Below are 23,644 nucleotides of genomic sequence, written 5' to 3'. Positions count from 1 at the left end.
CCTGCAGCCGCTCCGGCGTATGGCAGACGGGACCACACTGGCAGCTCTCCACCGTTGCTGCTGTGACCTGGATCGGCACGGTAGGCTACTGATCCCCGGCCCTGGTCCCACTCTTTAAAGCGGCCCAGCATGGCCCCTTGGAAACGTGCTCGCCTCCACCACTGCGGCACAAACGCTGCGGGCAAATCATGGGACCGGAGTTCAGGTGCCCCAGCACAGGGTCTCCTGTGCCTGTTTTTCCCCTACACGAGCAGAGGCGGCCTGATCTCTGCTACTACTCCAGCCACCATGGGAACATGGCCGCTCCTCCACTGCGACCACAGAAGGCCTGATGCCGCCACCCCACAGCACTCTGCTCCCAGGGCAGCCACAGAAGAGGAGATGCCGGTGCTCCACCACCGGGTCCCCCCCCCCCCCAAATTGCTGCTAGGCTGCAAGCTGGGGGCTGAATTCTGAGTGCAGCCATGGGATCCACCAGCCACACCACCAACCAGCTGGACGGCAGGACTCTCTGAACTCTGTCTCTCTCTGACCAACAATCCTTCTTTTTCTCATTCTCTCTCTCTTTATTCTTGTCTTCTCTCTTTTCTCTCCTACTTTATGTACTGTCGGACATAACGGGGGCATCCGAGTTGCTACAGAGTAGTTGAGCGACGCCAAGGAGGCAGGCAGCTCCGCTCACACAGCACTGGGACCCCTCTAGTTTTTGCTGCTATGTATTTGCCTACTCTTGTAATACTACGCTGCATGTGTTATGCCACTCAAGTGTATATCTACTGCATGTCTGATACTGTACCGTACCATCACCGACCCTGTATGTGCCAAAAATAATTCCGGGTACAACTCCCGTTGTACTTGGCGAAATAAAACGATTCTGATTCTGATTTGATAGAACCCAGCTTGGGTGCAATGCACCTGTAGAGGGCAATTCCCACCGGCAGATGGAGCAGTGGAGTGCAGACGAGCACAGCCTCTGCACGGCCACAGATGTCAGGTGGGAATTGTACGAGTTGAAGCAATGCAGGGCAAGATAGCCCTTAAAGAGAGAGAACACAGAGACAGAATGTATGTGTGTCCACCAATCTAGTCGCCACCCAGCGACTGTGAACACACAACAACAGAACCGAAGTGGGAACGCAATCGCAAGAGTGGCGATTGCCAAAAGTGACAAGACCGAACTAGACAGAGCACAAGTGTAGAGAAAGAGCACAGAGACAGAATGTATGTGTGTCCACCAATCTAGTCGCCACCCAGCGACGGTGAACACACAACGGAAACGAAGTGGGAATGCAATCGCAAGAGTAGCGATTGCCACTAGTGACACAAGACCGAACTAGACAGAGCACAAGTGTAGAGAAAGAGCACAGAGACAGAATGAATGTGTGTCCACCAATCTAGTCGCCACCCAGCAACGGTGAACACACATCCGCAGAAATAAAGTACGAACGCAATCGCAAGACTGGCGATTGCCAACAGACACAATACCGAGCAGGACAGAATACGAGAGTAGCAAAAGGCACAGCAAGCAAGAACAATCAGAACATCAAGGAAAATAACAAACGCTAGCTAAACGCGAACACCGCACTCATTCGCAACAGCGAACGCGTTTACGACACGATCACCGCGCGTTAGGCGCCCAGTGATAAGCGTGCCACCCTAACTAACCAATGAAACACAAACATGAAATAGAGAACGCGAACGCTTGCTAAGCGGTTACCTCACCGAGCCTACAGCAAGCGTTTATACCAGACAAGACAGATGGGGCTACTAGTAGCAACCGCTGCTCTGGCTAGCACCCCTAAGGCAGAATACAGAAAGAACCACCGCTGCTACCGCTAGAGCGGATGCGATCCAGACAAACAGATGGGGCTACCAGTAGCAACCGCTGCTCTGGTTAGCACCCCTAAGGCAGAATACAGAAGGAAGCACTGCCACTACCACTAGGGCGAATGCAATCCAGACAGATGGAGCAGCCAGTAGCAACCGCAGCTCTGGCCTACACTCCCAGACAGACAAAATGATTTCCTGTCGACCGCCGCTGGCGACAAGACAATCGAGACAGAACAAGGCAATACAGATAATACAAGCTGACTGCACTAGAAGGGATGCCTAGTGCAGTCCCCAGGAATACTCTAAGATAATCTTAGCAAATGACAGCAAGGCTTACACTCCAGGAGAGTTTGCAGGAACAAACCATCATGACCAGACAGGGATTCTGGGAGCAAAAGGTATTTATACTGCATGCCATCAGAGGAGGCAGCTAGGCAATTTGCATGACAAGTGTATGCAAATTCCTCAGCAGAGCAACTCTGAAACCTGCAAAGCGGAGACAGGTCTCTTTTCCAGAGACCTGCAACACTCAGACCTAAAGAAAGGACAAACAGTCTGCCCGTGCAGACAGCTAAGCAGATCATTACAGTGTGATCTGCAGAATGACCAATAATACAGACACTATACCTGATTATATGGTGATCTGCAGAATCACCAATAATGCAAGTCTAGCTAACAGGATAATGCAATAGTGTAGAGTGCTTGGTGCAACAGTAACAGAGTAGAATAACTAGGCCTCACCAGAGGAGCTGGTGGGCACTATTAGAACACAGTATCGGATAGATAGATAGAACCTCACCAGAGGAGCTGGTGGGAACTATTAGAATACAGTAACTAGCTAGTTTGGCAGAACCTCGCCAGAGGAGCTGGTGGGTACTATTAGAACACAGTTACTTGACTAGTTTGGCAGAACCTCACCAGAGGAGCTGGCGGGAACTATTAGAATACAGTAACTGGCTAGTTTGGCAGAACCTCACCAGAGGAGCTGGTGGGTACTATTAGAACACAGTTACTGACTAGTTTGGCAGAACCTCACCAGAAGAGCTGGTGGGTACTATTAGAACACAGTTACTGACTAATTTGGCAGAACCTCACCAGAGGAGCTGGTGGGTACTGTTAGAACGCAGTAACTGACTAGTTTGGCAGAACCTCACCAGAGGAGCTGGTGGGAACTGTTGAAACACCTCACCAGTGGCAAGGGCCCACTGGTGAGTAGAGAGGTCAGACAGGCTGGGTTCGGCAACTGAGAGACAGATACAGTACAGAATCAGTAAGAAAGAGAGTAGTAAGTATTCAGGCAGTGTTTCAGCAACTAGATCAGATGGGCAGAGGTACAGAATCAATAAGCAAGAGAAGAGTCAGAGATAGCCAGGGTCATACACAGAGTATCAATATACAGTAATAATAATAATCCTAGTCTTGTGTGAAATCCCTGGTTTCCTCCCAGATCAAAGCACACCGGATACTAGTCTAAGATCTAACACATATGTATTCGCAACCGCAGACAAGTTGCGAGTGAAGACCAGCTGCTTAAGAAGCCGCAGTGACCCAGTGGCACGCCCCCCCGGAGCCCAGCCAATCCCGAGCGGCGGTCGCGTCTTATGACGAGACGCGACCCGTGGGTCAGGTGACGGGCCACCTCGCCGCATAAAGGTCACCCCGCTGAGCGCGTGCACGCGCTAGGGCAACATGACGAAAAACAGAAAGACCCGTCCTCGGCGTGCTAGACGCCTGAGGTACGGGAGTGTGACTGGACCGAGAGGCAGAGGCAGCTGTGGCGGCAGCACCGTTCGCTGCAGCTGCCCTAGTGATATTTATTACAGTACCCCCCCCTTGAAGCGTGGACACCGGACACAATCTAACAGGTCTGACATGCACCTTTCCTTAGGTTCTTCCGCATCAAAGACCACAGGGTGGGAGGGAGAGGAATACCCCTGCACGACCGACTTAACCAATGATACCTGGGAAGATCTACTCCTCCCATTCTGGAGGGCAGAGCCCAGATTATGTCACCAGGTACCACCTCCCACTCCTCAGACCAACTCCTATCCTTCTGCTGAAACAGGCCTAACTCAGAATCCCGAACCTCCCGAATCTCAGGAGTAGCCAGAATTACTTTCTCGGGAGGGATGTCCACCGGGGTGGCAGACGGTACTGTCTCACACTCGGGTTCTCCACCAATCACCACAGGGGAGGGATAAGAGGAATGCACATGCACTGCAGGCCTCAAGAGGGACACATGGAAAAATCCCAGACCTCTCACACTGGACGGAAGGGAAACGACATATATGACACCATTTATCCTTTTGGATACAGGGTACGGACCTACCCATCTGGGAGCCAGTCTAGCAAAGGGCCGTTCCAAAGCCAGATGTCGAGTTGACACCCACACCATGTCACCTGGTGAAAACTCCCACTTCACCCGTTTTTTCTGGGTCACCAAGGGCTTCCCAAGACTCCGTTGAATCCAAGGTCGCTCAACTACCGGCAATGATTGTAGTGTACCTTTAGGAGTCCGTCTGAACGACTTACTCCTGGTACAGAAAGAACAGTTTCCAACAAAGTTCTTACATCAGAAGCTATCGAGGGCCACCAGACAAATCTGTCCAGTAACTCCTGCGTACGAGCAACACCCGGGTTACCTGCCTTTTTATGGGCATGAAAAACATGAAGAATTTTAAACCTGAACTGAGGTGGCACAAACAGAACCCCATCTGGTTTCCCTTCTGGAACCTTCTGCTGGAATGGGCTCAATATAGATGCCCAATCCTTCCAGGTCTCTATCTCAACGGAGTCAGAGGACTGCATAGATAACCCCTTCATTTGGATTTCGGTAGCGCCTATAGTGACTCTCTCCAAACAATGTTGACGACAATAAGAGGACCAGCTTAACAACTGTCTGGAACTCCAGTCGATCCGAGGGGAGTGTTTTTTAAGCCACGGCATGTCCAGAATTACTGCGGAAGTGGACATCTTAAGTACCAGAAACTGTTTGTTCTTTATGTAAGACGCCTAATTGGCATAACAATACAGGAGTCTGGGTGAGGGACTGTTTCTCCTGCAATGGTGAATCGTCCATTGCGGTAATCTGTACCTGCCATCCCACAGAAAGTAAAGGAAACCCAAACTTGACAGCGAAATCATAAGCCATAACATTAACAGCGGAACCCGAGTCTACAAAGGCCGTGGTGGAATGAACCTGTCCTTCCCAGATGATAGAACAGGGGAGTAACAAATGTTTATTGTTTAGAGGTAAGACTGGATCGCCTAGGGTAGTACCTCCAGCTACTCCTAGGCGATAGAGTTTTCCGCTTTCTTGGGACAACTGGACACCATATGCCGTTTCTCTGCACAATAAAGACAGAGTTTTTCATTGCGTCTCCTGTTTTTCTCAACCTCGGTGAGCTTGGACTGTCCAATTTGCATTGGCTCATCACGAGGAGGAGAGGAAGACACAGGAGACGAGAAATTACCAGAAGCAAATCTTCCTGGCACTTTACCCCGAGCCTGTATTTGGTAGCGAACTCGCCGATCAATTTTAATAACCAATGATATGGCATCTTCCAATGATTTGGGTTCAGGGTGACCCAACATCAAATCAGCTACTGCATCAGACAACCCCGATAAAAAGCAATCCAATAGAGCGTACTGCCCCCACCTGGCTGGCACCGCCCAACTCCTAAATTCAGCAGTATAAGTTTCGACAGAATTGTGCCCCTGCCTGAGGGTCTTCAGTTTCCTCTCTGACGTTATAGCTAAATCAGGATCATCATATATAACTGCCATTGCTTTAAAAAAAATCTTCAACTGAGGCTAAAGCCTCATGACCCTGGGGGAGACTATAGGCCCAGGACTGCGAAACGTCAGATAACAATGTCTTAATTAAAGTAACTCTCTGACTCTCTGTACCCGAAGACACTGGCCGTAGCTCAAAATAAGATAAACAACAGTGTTTAAAATTTTAAAAGTCAGACCGATGCCCCGAGAATTTTTCGGGAGGGGGCATCCTGGGCTCAACAGCAAGAGGGGATGACACTTGTGCATTAGGGTCTTTTAGACGGTTAACAGACTCAATCAGCTGGTTAATCTGAGTCTGCTGCACGTTAACCGTCTTGATAAGATCGTTAACGGTTGTGATCAAAAGTTCAACCCGGTTGCACAGTGCCTCCATATAGTTATGGTCTGCGGTTCTGTAACGATCGGTGTAGCAACACAGATGTCTGATTATGTGTGATCTGCAGAATCACCAATAATACAGACACTATACCTGATTATATGGTGATCTGCAGAATCACCAATAATGCAAGTCTAGCTAACAGGATAATGCAATAGTGTAGAGTGCTTGGGGCAACAGTAACAGAGTAGAATAACTAGGCCTCACCAGAGGAGCTGGTGGGCACTATTAGAACACAGTATCGGATAGATAGATAGAACCTCACCAGAGGAGCTGGTGGGCACTGTTAGAACACAGTAACTGACTAGTTTGGCAGAACCTCACCAGAGGAGCTGGTGGGTACTATTAGAACAAAGTTACTGACTAGTTTGGCAGAACCTCACCAGAGGAGCTGGTGGGAACTGTTGAAACACCTCACCAGTGGCAAGGGCCCACTGGTGAGTAGAGAGGTCAGACAGGCTGGGTTCGGCAACTGAGAGACAGATACAGTACAGAATCAGTAAGCAAGAGAGTAGTAAGTATTCAGGCAGTGTTTCAGCAACTAGATCAGATGGGCAGAGGTACAGAATCAATAAGCAAGAGCAGAGTCAGAGATAGCCAGAGTCATACACAGAGTATCAATATACAGTAATAATAATAATCCTAGTCTTGTGTGAAATCCCTGGTTTCCTCCCAGATCAAAGCACACCAGATCATAGTCTAAGGTCTGAACGCTAGCACGTATGTATTTGCAACCGTAGACAAGTTGCGAGTGAAGACCAGGTGACGCGCCTCCTCTCCGCATAAACGTCGCCCCGCTGAGCGCGCGCACACGCTAGGGAGAGATGACAAAAACCAGAAAGACCCGTCCTCGGCGTGCTAGACGCCCGAGGTACGGGAGTGTGACTGGACCGAGAGGCAGAGGCAGCTGTGGCGGCGGCACCGTTCGCCGCAGCTGCCCTAGTGATATTTATTACACATTCATTGGCAAGTGTGTAAACCTGGTGCCTTCTTGTCCGAGTGGCAGTGACTGATACAAACACACCAGCCTGTCACATTCCTGGCCAGATGTATCTGTGTGCAGAAATGACCTGCTGAAGCCCCTCCCCCTCCCCCAATGATTTTGCTCTGCATGTTGGAAATGTCTGTGCAGGGTGTGGCTGTTGGCGGATCCATCACACAAATCAATGGCAATATTTAGAAAAGTACAACACAGGTCTGGTTTTGTGCATTTTTAATACATGTTTTTCATTTAAAAGCGCAACAAAGCAATATAATACAAATACTAACTGTACACTGAAGACATTAGATCTGATGAAGCTACTCACATACAATGTACAGCAAGACCCTCCTGCCTAAAGCCCATCTCGCTAAATAAATATACTTCAATACTGACCCCAGCCCTGTGACAAGCTCCTAATTTCTGCTGCTGTAAGACCCCCACAGGGAGGAATGTAACAGCAAACTACTAAAACCTGCAATGCATTTCCTGCCTCATCTCTGCAGCTCTCTGGTCATTATCAGCCTTACAGAGTTACTGTACGAATACTGGACTGTGGTTAAAATGTCTCAAATACAGATGAGCCTAATACTGCAATATACAGGTACTTGAATATTGTCTTTTGCCCCTTTTAAGGCACGTGGAAGTCACTCCTAATGTTCCTAGTACAGAATGACTTGGGGCCCCTTCGCACTAGAGCGGTTATCGTGTGATTCCCGATAATCGTCAAAGCACTAGCGCTTTTTTAAAGAGCTAGAGCAATATTGACCCTACAGCAGTGATCTCACTGCCACGATTTCCGCTGATCGCAGGTGATTCACGATTAGCGGCAATCGCCAAACATGTTGCATACAGCACTGATACAGTGCTTTAAAAAAGGGCCGATCGCGATCGCTCTAAAATCGCGAGTGTTCAATGGATTTTACTGCGCTAAATGGGCCCTCATCGTGTGAATGGGCCCTCAGTGTGTGCACTGAATAGCTGATAAGCTCTGCGAGGAGGAGGTGCCACAACAGCTACATAAGAAAGCACAGAGACAGCGGGAGCCCAAATAGTACAATATGTTGTGATAAATGACAGGAGAGTGAAGGAGAATGGAGCTCACAAAGGAGGGCTACAGGCATGGCAACCAACCAAATAGGCAGGTGCAGATTCACAAACCTGTCTCCACTCAGATGTATCCAGACCATCAAGAGGGGAAGAGGAGCGGAAAGGATATAAAAGTAAGTTAAAATCAAATAAACTATAAGGAGACGGGGGTGTGGCCGGGACGGACATGTGAGCAGACGCACGGCTGGTGAGCTCCCACTTCAGCAAACATAATACTTCTCCATTCTAGCTTCTCGGAGCACATACAGCGTTACAAACTTCACTGCTTGCCTACAGAACCTCTCCGCTGTCAAATATGGGCCCGAAACAAAGAGACAAAGAGAGAGACAAGACCACCGGCCCGATAAGACAGATTTCGCACGCAGGCCCAAGATGGCGCCCAAGATGGCGATCAACAGGAGGACGGGGACCCAACAAACCCTGAAACTGCTCGCATTCTAGAAGCCCTGTCTGCCATGCAAGCCTCACTTACTGCTACCTTCACGACCAAGCTAGAGGAGGTCAAGGCTGACATTCACTTGGTCAGAGCTGACCTAAGCAACCTCCGTGAGCGGGTCACAGCCGCGGAGCAAAGAATCTCCCAATTTGAGGACGACACGAGGCATATACCGCGTGACATGCAATCCATGCAACGCAAGTACGATCGGTAATCAACCGGCAAGAGGACATGGGAGAACCGGCTGCGACGCAACAACATCAGATTGGTCGGCCTCCCTGGAAGAGCTGAGGGAAATAACTCTGAGCGTTTCCTGGAACAACTACTCATAGATCACTTCGGCAGAGAGGCCGTCACTGCAACCTTCTCAGTGGAACGAGCACATCAGATGCCAGCGAAAGCAGGGCCACCGGGGGCTCCACCACGCACCTTCATTGCAAAGATACTACACTTCCAAGACCGCGATGCTGCATTACGCCTTTCAAGGGAGAAAGGTAACATCCAAATTGATAATACCACTATATCAATTTTCCCAGACTTTGGTGTTGAAACGCAAAAGCAGCGTGCGGGTTTCCAAGCTGTGAAATGTAAGTTGAAGGCCCTTGACCTGCAACACGCTATGCTCTTCCCAGCTCGTTTGAGGGTCATCGATTATGGTAAGACTTTCTTTTTTGCCTCCCCACAGGAAGTTGATTCCTGGATAAAAAAAGGAAGACCCCCTCTACCTCAGATACATAACTGTATGCCAGCCATGTGCCTTTTGCTGCTGCCACATTTAAATACTGGTTTATTATACATATCCAAGTTACCGCTTGCAAGCTCTTTTTTCTACATTGACTATGGGTTAAACCCTCAAATATTGCTATATTTCATGTTATTAGAACACTACAGTCTCCACGTTGGAATATGCCCAGTCTCCTATCTATATAGTGGACATAAGCTATGCTCTACCGCTTGTTCCTTCTTTTTGAATACAAGGTTTTACACAACACTTGACCTCGCATCTTCTCAGCAAGTAATAAGCTTTGAACTGTGCACCTCACCATCTATGGGTGTCTATTATGCGTACTATACTAATTTGAGGCCGATGATCGGCCGGACTATACTGGGGAAATACTCTAACCCCATCCAACTTCACAAAACCTTAGAGTAGGCTCAGTGCTAAAATGTGATATAAACAATTACTATTGCTTTACAGCTGGAGCGGGGGGCTTTCCCCCCTTCCTTCACTCTAATGTTCGTTCTGATTTCATATTTTCTACCCCAGCTGTGGGTCATGTTTCCGCCGCCGCTTTATTGCTTGGCTGCGCACTGGTGGAGTTTTTTCAGCAAGGCTCAGTCTGCAGCGGTGCCGACCAACAGTTGTAAAACTGGGACAATGCTCCAGCCTAGTTTTAAAGGCCAGGAGCTGGTTTATAATCATTAGTATAGTTTATTAAGTCTTATTTACGTTATCCTTCATGTGGGAACAACTGTGGATATGTGTTTAAGGTTCATCGCTGGCACCAGATACATTATACTCTTAACAGTAATGTTGCTCCATAAGGAGAATGGCTAGTCAAACAATTTCATTTTTAACATGGAATGTCAGGGGCTTAGGGGATACGATAAAGCGTGCTGTTGTTTTAAATTATATCAAAAAGCTAAATGTGGATATATTTGCTCTCCAAGAAACTCACCTTGAAGATACGACAATGCGATCTTTAAACAGACCGTGGATTGGATGGTATTTTCACGCTACTCATAATTCTCAATCTCGTGGTGTATCCCTAATAATTACTAGACGTGTTCATTTTGCCCCTCTCAATAATGAATTGGACCCAGAAGGTCGTTATGTTTTTCTGCATTGCCTGATAAACAACCAACCAATATTATTAATTGCTATCTATATCCCTCCACCCTTTGCTTATCCGGTAATACAGAAAGCATTAAATTATATTGTTTAACGCCCACCTCTCCCTGTGATATGGCTTGGTGACTTCAATTATGTGTTATACCCTTGCAGTGATAGATTGCCTGTGGCTTTGCAGTCCCCTGCCCCTACTAAATTGGACAGAATGCTTCAAGTAATCTCTCTATATGATGTCTGGCATTATAAATTTCCCTCTCTACCTATGTTTTCATGTTTCTCTGCCCCTCACCACTCCAGATCTCGTCTGGATTATATTATTGCAAGTGAGATGCTGCTCCCCAACTGCGACTGCATTGAATACTTACCATCTATACTTTCTGACCACTCTCCATGCAGAGCTTCATTCCAATGGCTTTTCCCCCCTAAATCTGACCTCTGGAAACTCAATATTTTCTGGCTTTCCAAGATCGCGGAGAATACGCCTATTATGCAACGCCTGCAATCATTTATTGAAACGCAGGGAGAGGAAACTCAATTTACCTCTGTATGGAGCACGGCCAAAATGTACCTCAAAAATGTCTTTCGCACAGAGATAAAACGTATTAAAACTGCCTGGGCACTTGCAGAGCAGCAACTTTATGCACACTTTAAAGCCTCTGAAGATTTATATAATAGATCACCCAACTTTGAACTGACATATAGAACTAAGCTACGGGAATACGAGCAATTCCTCTTGGATAAAGCTCATCAAAAATCTCTCTCCTTTAGGCAACTATGGTATGAGACTGGAGATCAGTGTAGCTCTTTATTAGCTAAAATTGCCAGACAAAGAGAAGCTCCACAGGTAATCTCATCTATATTAGATGTTAATGGAATACTCCCTATGGGTATTCTGGGTCAGTTTTATGACTTTTACCTAGCCTTGTACACCAAGCAGACCTCCAAGACCTCTCCAGAGTTAGATGCTTATCTAGAAAACATAGATTTGCGTACCTTAACAGAACTGCAATCTCTTAAATTGGATGAACCTATCTCTATTGAAGAAATATGTGATGCTATCACTGCGTTTCCAGCCTTGAAAACCCCAGGTTTCGATGGGCTCCCCACAGAATTATATAAAACATTTGCTAATTATATGGCCCCCCTTCTATTAAAACTCTTCAAAAATGTATCAAATATAGGAGAATTGCCTTACTGAAGCAATCATCTCTTTAATCCTTAAACCTGGCAAAGATGCCACTGATTGCAGCTCTTATAGACCTATTTCTTTAATACAGACGGACACAAAAATCCTAGCTAAAATACTTGCCCATAGGCTTAATAAAGTAATTACATTACTAGTACACCTGGACCAAACCGGCTTTATACCGGGCCGTTCTGCTGCTATTAATTTACAATGTCTATATGTTAATCTACAGGCTTCCCACGATAACATTGGCACACGTGTGTTGCTATCCAAGGCGTTCAAAACAATTGAGTGGGACTTTCTATTTTCCACTTTACGTAGAGTGGGATTTGGCCCAACCTTTCTTAATTGGGTCCATATACTTTATACTAATCCTGTAGCAAGGGTCAAAGTGAACGGCTGGCTTTCACCTCCTTTCACACTGCAACATGGAACCAGGCAGGGATGCCCTTTATCCCCCCTACTTTTTGATCTAGCAATAGAACCGTTAGCTTCAAAAATACGCGCTCATCCTGGAATTCGTGGCTGGATTAAAGGAGATCTACACGAAAAAGTAAGCTTACCGTATATATTCGCAAGCAAGCCGACCCGCATATAAGCCGACCCCCCAACTTTTTCCTGAAAAAACAGCAAAAAATGATTGACCCTCATATAAGCCGGGGGTAGGAAATGCTGGCCGTGTGATCCCCCCCAGTGTGTCCCAGTATAGTTAGTATAGTGCCCAGTATGGGTAGGTAGTGCCCAGTATAGCTAGTGAAGTGCCCAGTATAGCTAGTATAGTGCCCGGTATAGGTAGTATAGTGCTCGGTATAGCTAGTATAGTGCCCAAGTATAGCTAGTATAGTGTTCAGTATAGCTAGTATAGTGCTCAGTATAGCTAGTATAGTGCCAGGTATAGCTAGTATAGTGCCAGGTATAGCTAGTATAGTGCCAGGTATAGCTAGTATAGTGCCAGGTATAGCTAGTATAGTGCCCGGTATAGGTAGTATAGTGCTCGGTATCAGGGCCGGTTTAAGCAACAATGGGGCCCCAGGGCAAAATAAACCTGGGGGGCCCCCCCCAACATATACCCCGGAACAAAAATCGGCATTAGGGGACCTTTTTTGCAGCTGGTATAGTCAGGGTGTGAAATCCCAATCGGTCAGAGCTCCACATTCTGGCTATCCCAGCCTGCATGGGGTACAAGGGGTTACAAAGTTTCAGGAGGGGGGACCCCACATAATTTAAAAAAAAAAAAATTCCCACACTCTAAACATAAAAAAAAATTAGGAAAATAGGAAAAAAATACCAGGGATCTTCATACAGCCATATGGCGGCTGTATAGCGATCCCTGGCCAAAGCGCTGCGGCTGCGTATAGACCCCCTGGAAACCCCATCAGGAAATTTATTGCGCTTTCGTTTGATGCATGTAAAATTACTCTACCGTTAGGTTTGCTACTGAAAGTGACATTTACCGCATTTAAAACTATACTTTTTTCCTTCTAAATTTTAAAATCGATTTTCTCAAAAACTATAAGGTCTTTTTGAAAAATTGTTTTTTCCTCTTATTTCTAATGATCTCCTTAACATATCCTGCAAATTTAGGATTTCTAGCATTTAAGGTGGATTTGCTATTAACCATTAAAGTCGGCAGGTTTATAAATGTTTTTTTTTCCCTTTGAAACTTTAAAATCGTTTTTCTCAAAAACTATAAGGCCGATTTGCAAATTTTTTTTTCCTCTTGTAGCCACTGGGGGCCCCTACAAGCTCTGGGGCCCTGGGGCAGCTGCCTGCTTTGCCTTAATGGTAGCGCCGGCCCTGCTCGGTATAGCTAGTATAGTGCCCAAGTATAGCTAGTATAGTGTTCAGTATAGCTAGTATAGTGCTCAGTATAGCTAGTATAGTGCCAGGTATAGCTAGTATAGTGCCAGGTATAGCTAGTATAGTGCTCAGTATAGCTAGTATAGTGCTCAGTATAGCTAGTATAGTGCCAGGTATAGCTAGTATAGTGCCAGGTATAGCTAGTATAGTGCTCAGTATAGCTAGTATAGTGCTCAGTATAGCTAGTATAGTGCTCAGTATAGCTAGTATAGTGCTCGGTATAGCTAGTATAGTGCTCGGTATAGCTAGTTTAGTGCCCAAGTATAGCTAGTATAGTGCTCGGTATAGCTAGTTTAGTGCCCAAGTATAGCTAGTATAGTGCCCCCCACCCCCCACCTCCATAGTAACGGCGATACACATCGCCGTTACAGGAAACCGCTCTGCCTACAGCTTCCTGTCATCACACAGCAGCCGCCGTGGAGCGAGCTGCTGTGAACTATTTACATGCCCGGGAGACGAAGAGGGGAATAGAGGAAGCCGCACAGTAAGCTAATAGCAGCGGCGGACGCGGGCCGGGGGGGGGGGAAGGGCGGCCTACAACTAACGAGACTCGGAAGCAAGCCGACCCCCCAACTTTTGGCCCACTTTTGGGGGGTCAAAAATTCGGCTTGCTTGCGAGTATATACGGTATATGTAGATGACATGTTGCTGTATCTGGCTGACCCTGGAGAGTCAATGGAGGCTGCTTTGTCCACAATGAGTTCGGTCCATTTGCAGGTCTAAAGATTAACTGGTCCAAGTCTGTATTATTGCCTGTTATTTAACCCCCCCCCCCCCCCCCCCCCTTGGAGAGTCATCTACAATCTCCCCTCATGTGGGTTAGTTCATTCACATACCTAGGTATATTAATCGCACGCTCACAGCAAGAATTTGTGACACTTAACTTAGGACCCCTACTTAACACAGTTGCAGGCAAGCTTAGAGCATGGGAAAAATTACCTCTTAGCGTTGTGGGTAGAGCAAACCTCTTTAAAATGATAATTTTACCCAACATCCTATATGTTACCTGACATTCTCCCATTTACCTCCCCCCCCCACTGCCTTTACTAAATTAAATGCCCAGATCACCCAATTTATATGGTCCGGACAACGTCACAGATTAGCTCTCTCAACTCTTCAAAGCCCAAAAGATGTTGGTGGTATTGCCCTCCCTAATTGCCATATCTACTATATTTCTGCCCAACTCTCTCATCTTTATGATGGACTCTGTGAAGGTAAACTAATGCTACAGGCACTACTATTCTCCTTTCTCCCATGCACCTACACAGACCCTCTATAAAATTTACTGAAAGGGCAGAAAGGAATAACCCAGCTTAGATCACTACCCATTACACTGCAACAATTAATCAAGGTATGGTCATACGCTCATAAACTTCTAACCGCTACTGGGTCTATAACACAAATCCCATTGTGGGAGAATGCCAGGTTACCGGAATTTGGGAAATTGGAGGAACATCATTTTTGGAGTAACAAGGGAGATTTGTACGTACATAATATCATACAAAACAGTTCAATTAAATCATTCTCTCAAATGGTCACTGACTATAACTTACCCACCACTGCATTTTACAAATACTTACAACTTAAAGGATACCCGAACTGAAATGTGACATAATGATATAGACATGTGTATGTACAGTGCCTAGCACACAAATAACTAGGCTGTGTTCCTTTTTTTCTTTCTCTGCCTGAAAGAGTTAAATATCAGGTATGTAAGTGGCTGACTCAGTCCTGAGTCAGACAGGAAGTGACTACATTGTGACCCTCACTGATAAGAAATTCCCCTTTTTTACCTATTTCTTGCTCTCATAAGCCATTTTCTGCTAGGAAAGTGTTTTATAGTTGGAATTTCTTATCAGGGAGGGTCACACTGTAGTCACTTCCTGTCTGAGTCAGGACTGAGTCAGCCACTTGCATACCTTATATTTAACTCTTTCAGGCAGACAAAAGAAAAAAAGGAACACAGCATAGTTGTGTGTGCTAGGCACTGTACATACACATGTCTATCTCATTATGTCACATTTCAGTTCGGGTATCCTTTAAGCATGCCTTATTTGCTCAATATGATAACATACCTGCCTCCCCCGAAAGCTCTGACATTCTCAAAATACTACTAGGCTCTTCCCCAAAGCAGCTCATCTCTGCATTCTATCACTCCCTTATATTACCCTCTGCCCAAATTAAAGCCCATGAGTGTAAACTGACTTGGGAAGCTGATATTGGCAATATGTCCTCTGACGACTGGGATGAAACCCTGGAGAAAGTTACTCAAATTTCACCCTACAAACCTGACCGACTACAATATCTCTATGTTTTACACAGAGCTTATCTCACCCCAGTACGCCTAGCCAAATTCAGAATGGGCTACTCACCCCATGTTGCAACCCCGGGTACCTTTTTTCATATGATGTGGTCCTGCCCTAATGTTAACACTTACTGGCAACAAATTATTAAATTTATGCGTGACCATATGGGCTGTCCAGTAGAATGTACTCCCCCAATTATGCCTCTTAAGTATATTTCCAGATACCTTCTCTGAAAAATTTGCAAAACATTTACTACTAGCTGTTTTACACATGGGTCGTAAACTGTTAACCAAATACTGGATCACTGCTAAGGTTCCTTCCTGTGGCGAATGGATAAGGGCAGTCAACTTGCTTCTACCCCTAAAGAAAGCAGTTGCTCAGCGCAGGGGCACACTTGCCAAACACAATGCTACATGGTCCATCTGGACTACCTCCAGGAGAACACAACCCACATGACGTGTTTTTTTTATGCTCGGGCAGATATAATTGGTGCTTGGGTGTTGGTGATCAGCTTTGATAAGTCGTCCGCAATCTGTTGCAACAAAATACTGGCTGTCTTGGTATTTCAGTGATGCTTCTTATATAGCACAGTTCCACATTAATGTTTGTTCACATGTATTTATGTTACTGTTTATTTCTGACGTTGTTAAAAAAAAAATTAGCTTTATGTCAAAAATTTTGGAATGCCAAATGTACCACCCTGTTTTTTATATCAATAAAGCTATAAGGAGACGTTTCTGGATTGGATGGAAAGCACAAGCTAAGCTTTTCTGTGTAAAAACCCTTTGCAGGGGCTGGGAGTTTGTTTCAATGCTAATCCCACTGTTATTCTGTGTGTGGGGGCTGGGAGGCTGTTTCTATGCTGGACTCCCTGTTATGTGTGTGGGGGCTGGGAGGTTGTTTCTATGCTGGACCCCCTGTTATTCTGTGTGTGGGGGCTGGGAGGCTGTTTCTATGCTGGACTCCCTGTTATTATGTGTGTGGGGGGCTGGGAGGCTGTTTCTATGCTGGACCTCCTGTTATTCTGTGTGTGGGGGCTAGGAGGCTGTTTCTATGCTGGATCCCCTGTTATTCTGTGTGTGGGGGCTGGGAGGCTGTTTCTATGCTGGACCTCCTGTTATTCTGCGTGTGGGGGCTGGGAGGCTGTTTCTATGCTGGACCCCCTGTTATCCTGTTTGTGGGGGCTGGGAGGCTGTTTCAATGTTGGACCCCCGTTAGTCTGTGTGTGGGGGCTGGGAGGCTGTTTCTATGCTGGACCCGTTATTCTGTGTGTGGGGGCTGGGAGGCTGTTTCAATGTTGGACCCCCGTTAGTCTGTGTGTGGGGGCTGGGAGGCTGTTTCTATGCTGGACTCCCTGTTATTCTGTGTGTGGGGGCTGGGAGGCTGTTTCTATGCTGGACCCCCTGTTATTCTGTGTGTGGGGGCTGGGAGGCTGTTTCTATGCTGGACCCCCTGTTATTCTGTGTGTGGGGGCTGGGAGGCTGTTTCTATGCTGGACCCTCTATTATTATCTGTGTGTGGGGGCTGTTTCTACGCTGGACCCCCTGTTATTCTGTGTGTGGGGGCTGGGAGGCTGTTTCTATGTTGGACCCCTTGTTATTCTGTGTGTGGGGGCTGGGAGGCTGTTTCTATGTTGGACCCCTTGTTATTTCTGTGTGTAGGGGCCGGGGAGGCTGTTTCTATGCTGATCCAGGTTATTCTGTGCATGTAGGTTGGGAGGCTGTTTCTATGCTGGTCCCCTGTTATTCTGTGTGTGAGGGCTGGGAAAATGTTTCTATGCTGGACCGCTTGTTATTCTGTGTGTGGGGGCTGGGAGGCTGTTTCTATGCTGGACCCCGTTATGTGTGTAGGTTGGGAGGCGGTTTCTATGCTGGTCCCCCTATTATTCTGTGTGGGGGGGGGGGCTGGGAGGCTGTTTCTATCCTGGACCCCATTATTCTGTGTGTGGGGGCTGGGAGGCTGTTTCTAGGCTGAACCTCCTGTTCTGTGTGTGGGGGCTGGGAGGCCGTTTCTGTGCTGAACCCCCTGTTATTCTATGTGTGGGGGCTGGGAGGCTCTTTCCAAGCAACACTTCAGGATAACAAGGGGTTAATGGCCACAACTGGGGACCTGTAGGGTTTGCATGGCTGCAATACTTTAAGCAATGCAGCTGTTAAGCCCTCCTGGTCCCTAAATGTAGCCAATACCTTTCCGAGTCAGGAAAACATTCCAGCTTAAGAGAATGAAATATTGGGGATTGGCTTATACAAGGGATCGGCTTATAGTTGGGAATATATATGATAAAAAGAAAGCTAATAACCCCTTCAGTGCGCTGTGTGTGAGAAATGTGCCTGGAAATGTGAGCTCTCAGCAGCTGTCAGCTCCCAGGATCAGCCACATACACGGCTCCTCTCTGTGTGGCTTTATAAGACTCTGACTCATCACATCACACAGCAGAGTAGTGCCTCCCTCTGCAGCACAATGGGGAACTCTGACACTGACTCTCCATACAGCCAGCTCTCCTAAAGTTTTTGTAAAAGAGGAGAGTCACATTTGGGCACACACTAAAGTAATTTCTCTTGGGGATTTGTGCAGAGTTTGCAGCCTGTGTGACAGCAGAAGTAACATGCAGATGTGTGTGATTTGTGCCATACTGTCTGCTCTGAGGGGAAAGCTGTGCAGGAAAGCAGTGACCGCTGACTGCTGGAGCAGCTAACTGAGGGAGGAGACAGCAGTAGAGAGCCATCACCCACTGTACAATGCTGATCCTAGGGAGACAAGAGGAGCTGCTAGCTGACATTTCTTACTAGGCATACTGGTCACACAAAGTATATAGAAGGTTTTATAGGTCTGCTGTGAGACTTCCTCCTGTGGGGAGCTCAAAACATTTAAAATTTTCCTATCATGGTCATTTAAAGGTAGATTTAAGTGTCCACATCAATCCTGAGAAATGCCTCCATAAATGTCACTGGGAGTGTGACTTATAATGTGAAACTAGAGTACCTTTCTGAGTAAAACATTTCCTACACTCTGAACATGAGTAAGGACGCTCTCCTGTGTGAGTCCTCTGGTGCGTCTGAAGCCTTGAGTTACAAGAAAAATTTTTCCCACACTCTGAACATGAATAAGGACACTCTCCTGTGTGAGTTCTCAGGTGAATCTGAAGGTTATTTTTTGAAGAGAATTTTTTCCCACACTCTGAACATGAGTAAGGACACTCTCCTGTGTGAGTTCTCAGGTGAATCTGAAGGTTATTTTTTGAAGAGAATTTTTTCCCACACTCTGAACATGAGTAAGGACGCTCTCCTGTGTGAGTCCTCTGGTGTGTCCAAAGACTTGAGCTTCTAGAGAATTTTTTCTCACACTCTGAACATGAATAAGGACACTCTCCAGTGTGAGTTCTCAGGTGAATCTGAAGGGTTTTTTTTGAAGAGAATTTTTTCCCACACTCTGAACATGAATAAGGACGCTCTCCTGTGTGTGTTCTCAGGTGAATCTGAAGGGTTTTTATTGAAGAGAATTTTTTCCCACATTCTGAACATGAATAAGGACGCTCTCCTGTGTGAGTTCTCAGGTGAATCTGAAGTGGTTTTTTTGAAGAGAATTTTTTTCCACACTCTGAACATGGATAAGGACGCTCTCCTGTGTGAGTTCTCAGGTGAATCTGAAGGGTTTTTTTTGAAGAGAATTTTTTCCCACACTCTGAACATGAATAAGGACGCTCTCCTGTGTGAGTTCTCAGGTGAATCTGAAGTGGTTTTTTTGAAGAGAATTTTTTTCCACACTCTGAACATGGATAAGGACGCTCTCCTGTGTGAGTTCTCAGGTGAATCTGAAGGGGTTTTTTTGAAGAGAATTTTTTCCCACACTCTGAACATGGATAAGGACACTCTCCTGTGTGAGTTCTCAGGTGAATCTGAAGGCTTGTTTTAGAAGAGAATTTTTTCCCACATTCTGAACATGAATAAGGACGCTCTCCTGTGTGTGTTCTCTGGTGAGACTTAACCTGTGAAATAGAAGAAAAATGTTTGCCACATTCTAAACATGAATAAGGATGCTCCCCAGTGTGGGTTTTCAGGTGAACTTGAAGGTGTGCATTACAAGCGAAATTTTTTCCACACTCTGAACATAAATAAGGACTCTCTCCAGTGTGAGTTCTCAAGTGAACCTGGAGCACTGCATTAGAAGATAATTTTTTGCCACATTCTGAACACGAATAAGGCCAGTGTTCTCCATGGCTTCTCTGGTGTCGACGAAGTAATTTATGACGATGGAAACGTTTCCCACACTCAGAACATGAAAAAGGCTGCAGCTCTTTGTGAATACTTTGGTGCTTAACAAAGTCCCGATAAGAAATAAAACATTTATCACAAAACAGACATGAATGTTTCTTGTTGCCTTCACCTGTTACAGTATCTGCTGTACTGGAAGATTCCTGAGAATTACCCCAATCATTCGCTCTGCCAGCAGTGTGCACACCTGGAGGGATATTTGGGCTAACAGGGTGCAACCCTCCAGAAGCTTCCTGATGATTGGAGAGATTTGCAGAGTTAGCTGCAGGGATAATCGTGAAAACTATATTCCCCATAATGGTGACAATTCCTGGAGGAATCCGTGTGACGCCATTATCTTCTACATTACAAGGAGCAGGAACAAGAAGGTGTCCCTCTGACCTGTTCCCAATATTGTCTCCACCTGCTGGGAGAAGAGTGAAAGTACATGTTACCTGCTGATGTCAGAGGCCTCACTACATAACAAGGCAAAGTTCTGAGTGGCCCCAAACTGCACATAAGTAATGACTCCCTCTGTCATGGCTGACATGCATAACTGAGTCTGACAGAGCTCCTCTAACTTACACACACCAGGCCGGAGTCTAGAGATTCCCTTTAAATGGAGAAAGCCGAGACCTCTGTATATTCCAAACACCAGACCTCACCCAAATGCCATAAATACCACATACAGATAAGCTTCAAAGGCTTTCTCTGCACATTTATTGCACCAGACACACTGACTATGCAGTATAATACACACTCATAGCAGACCTAGTGATCAGAGGAGTCTAAAGTGACCTAGCAGTTACTGTACATACTCGACTATAAACTACATTTTTTTTTTGCTCCTAAAATTCCCACCATTAACTCTCAGTTTACAGTAAGGTCAGCGTAGTGGATGTGAGGGGGGGGGGGATGGGGGGGTGGCTGTCTTCTTGCCTTCCCTTCCTCAGCTACGGTTCCCATCCCTCCCTGCAATCTCTAATAACAGAGCAGTGGCAGTGGAGGTGCTTCAAGAATAGTCTCACCTGATCCAGGAGATGAGACACAAGAACAGGAAGAGGAATGGAGCCAGTACAGTGTGCAGGACCCCGGCAAGTAAGTATTTGTACCCCTGCCGCTGCGATCCCCCCGTCTCTCTATACTGCGGGCACCTATCTTGCCTACACCTATCACTGGCTACCTATCCTTCCTACACCTATCCCTGGCTACCTATGCTGTGGCCACCTATCCTGGCTACCCATGCTGGGGCCACATATCCTGCCTACACTTTTCTCTGGCTACCTATTCTGCGGCCACTTACCACTGGTGACACCTATCTCTAGCTACCTATGCTGCGGCCACCTATCTTGGCTACACCTATCCCTGGCTACCTATGCTGCGGCCACCTACTGCTGGCAACACCTATTCCTGGCTACCTATGCTGTGGCCACCTACTACTGGCTACATCTATCCCTGGCTACCTATACTTCGGCCACCTACTACTGGCTACACCTATCCCTGGCTACCTATGCTGAGGCTACCTATCCAGGCTAAACCTATCCCTGGCTACCTATGCTTCGGCCACCTACTACTGGCTACTCTTATCCCTGGCTACCTATGCTGCGGCCACCTACTACTGGCTACACCTATCCCTGGCTACCTACGCTGTGGCCACCTACTACTAGCTACACCTATCCCTGGCTACCTATGCTGCGGCCACCTACTACTGGCTACGCCTATCCCTGGCAACCTACTAATGGCTACACCTATTATTATTATTGATTTATAAAGCGCCAACATATTCCGTGGCGCTGTACAAAGTAAGAAACAAACATGGGGTACATAATAATACAGACAATGGTGTACACTAATATACAAGATACATAATTAGTGACAAAATACAAAGAATGATACAAAATACAAATTATAGAATTGGTAATGACAGTGATAAAATTAACAGGATAAATAAAATGTATAATGGTTACCAAGACACAAAAAGGGGGAGAGAGCCCTGCCCTCGCGAGCTTACAATCTAAAGGGAATGGGGGGGGGGGGGAGGAGGAGGGGTAGTATGCAGCAAATATATAGAGGCTGTGTGTTTTAGGATACCTAGTAGGCGTGCAATTTGGTCTTAGGACAAAGGGAAGTGGCCTAAGGTAGCGCATATGCTTGTCGGAACAAGTGTGTTTTTAGAGAGCGTTTAAAGGTAACAAAGGTTGGCGAGTGACGGATGTGTTGTGGGAGGGCATTCCAGAGGAGGGGTGAAGCGCGTGCGAAGTCTTGTAAACGTGAATGTGAGGAGTTGATTCTAGAGGAGGACAACAGAAGATCATGTGCCGATCTGAGATTGCGATTGGGTTTGTATCTGGAAATTAGTGAGGATATGTACCGGGGAGAGAGATTGTGGAGAGCTTTGTAGGTTAGGGTTAGGAGTTTGAACTGGATCCTCTGGCTAATTGGCAGCCAGTGAAGAGCTTGACAAAGAGGGTCAGCAGAGGAAGATCGAGAAGAAAGATGAATGAGACGAGCAGCTGAGTTCAGTACCGACTGGAGCGGGGCCAGTCTGTTAGAAGGTAGTCCAAAGAGTAGTATGTTGCAGTAGTCCAGACGAGAAATTATAAGAGCATGTATTAACATTTTAGTTGTGTCTTGAGTGAGAAAAGGACGGATGCGAGATATGTTTTTGAGTTGGAGATGGCAGGAGCTGGTTATGGAGTGAACATGAGGAATAAAAGAGAGAGATGAGTCGATTATCACCCCCAAGCACCGAGCTTTGGGAACTGAAGTTATGAGAGTGTTATTAACATTTATTGTTACTTCAGGCAGGGAGGTGGACAGAGACGGTGGAAAAATTATTAGTTCTGTTTTACTCATATTAAGTTTTAGGAAGCGAGAGGACATGAAGGAGGATATAGCAGACAAGCAGTCAGGAACACGTTTAAGGAGGGAGTTAAGGTCTTGGGCCGAGAGGTACAGTTGTGTATCGTCTGCATAGAGGTGGTATTGAAACCCGAATGAGTTGATGAAATCACCAAGACCGTGCATGTAGATGGAAAAGAGGAGGGGACCAAAGACAGAGCCTTGGGGAACCCCGACAGACAAAGCATGAGGAGAAGAGATTTAATCTAAGTAGGAGACTGTGAAGGACCTTCCAGAGAGGTAGGAAGATAACCATGTGAGAGCAATGCCCTTTATTCCTACATTTGAAAGTATTTGTAGGAGTAAGGTGTGGTCGACAGTATCAAATGCTGATGACAGGTCAAGAAGGATGAGTATGGAAAATTGACCTTTGGATTTGGCTGTAAGAAGGTCATTGGCCATTTTGGTAAGGGCTGTTTCCGTGGAGTGGTTAGAGCGAAAACCAGACTGGAACTGATCAAGTAGGGAGTTAACAGATAAATAATGGCTTAATTCTGCATGTACATGGCATTCAAGTAGTTTGGATGCAAATGGGAGAAGTGACACTGGGCGGTAGTTGGCAAGTGTGGTAGGCTCTAGAGAAGGTTTTTTAAGTAGTGGTGTCACAACAGCTTTTTTGAATGGGGACGGAAAGATGCCAGTAGAGAGGGACAGGTTAAATAGCATTGTTAGTGCAGGCAAGAGAGATGAGGATTGCTGCGGAATGAAATGGGAGGGAATAGGATCCAAAGAACAGGTGGTTAGATTAGCTTTGGCAATT

The 23,644-nt window shown here is 46.4% G+C and overlaps 1 protein-coding gene across 5 annotated transcripts in view; it reads right to left on the bottom strand.

Moving 5' to 3' along the window:
• Positions 1–23,644, bottom strand: part of LOC137535090 (oocyte zinc finger protein XlCOF6-like) — a 97,947-nt gene that overhangs the window by 28,366 nt on the left and 45,937 nt on the right. For all 5 annotated transcript variants that reach the window (XM_068256880.1, XM_068256882.1, XM_068256883.1 and 2 more), the window contains one exon: positions 18,716–20,410. In XM_068256880.1, coding sequence (XP_068112981.1) covers positions 18,716–20,410 — 1,695 coding nt within the window. The remainder of the gene's footprint in view (positions 1–18,715; positions 20,411–23,644) is intronic.

The sequence above is a fragment of the Hyperolius riggenbachi genome, chromosome 10 (assembly GCF_040937935.1).
Source record: "Hyperolius riggenbachi isolate aHypRig1 chromosome 10, aHypRig1.pri, whole genome shotgun sequence".
NCBI classification, from domain to species: Eukaryota; Metazoa; Chordata; class Amphibia; order Anura; family Hyperoliidae; genus Hyperolius; species Hyperolius riggenbachi.
Note: the sequence above shows the minus strand (reverse complement) of the source record. Positions and strands in the feature narration are given on the sequence as shown.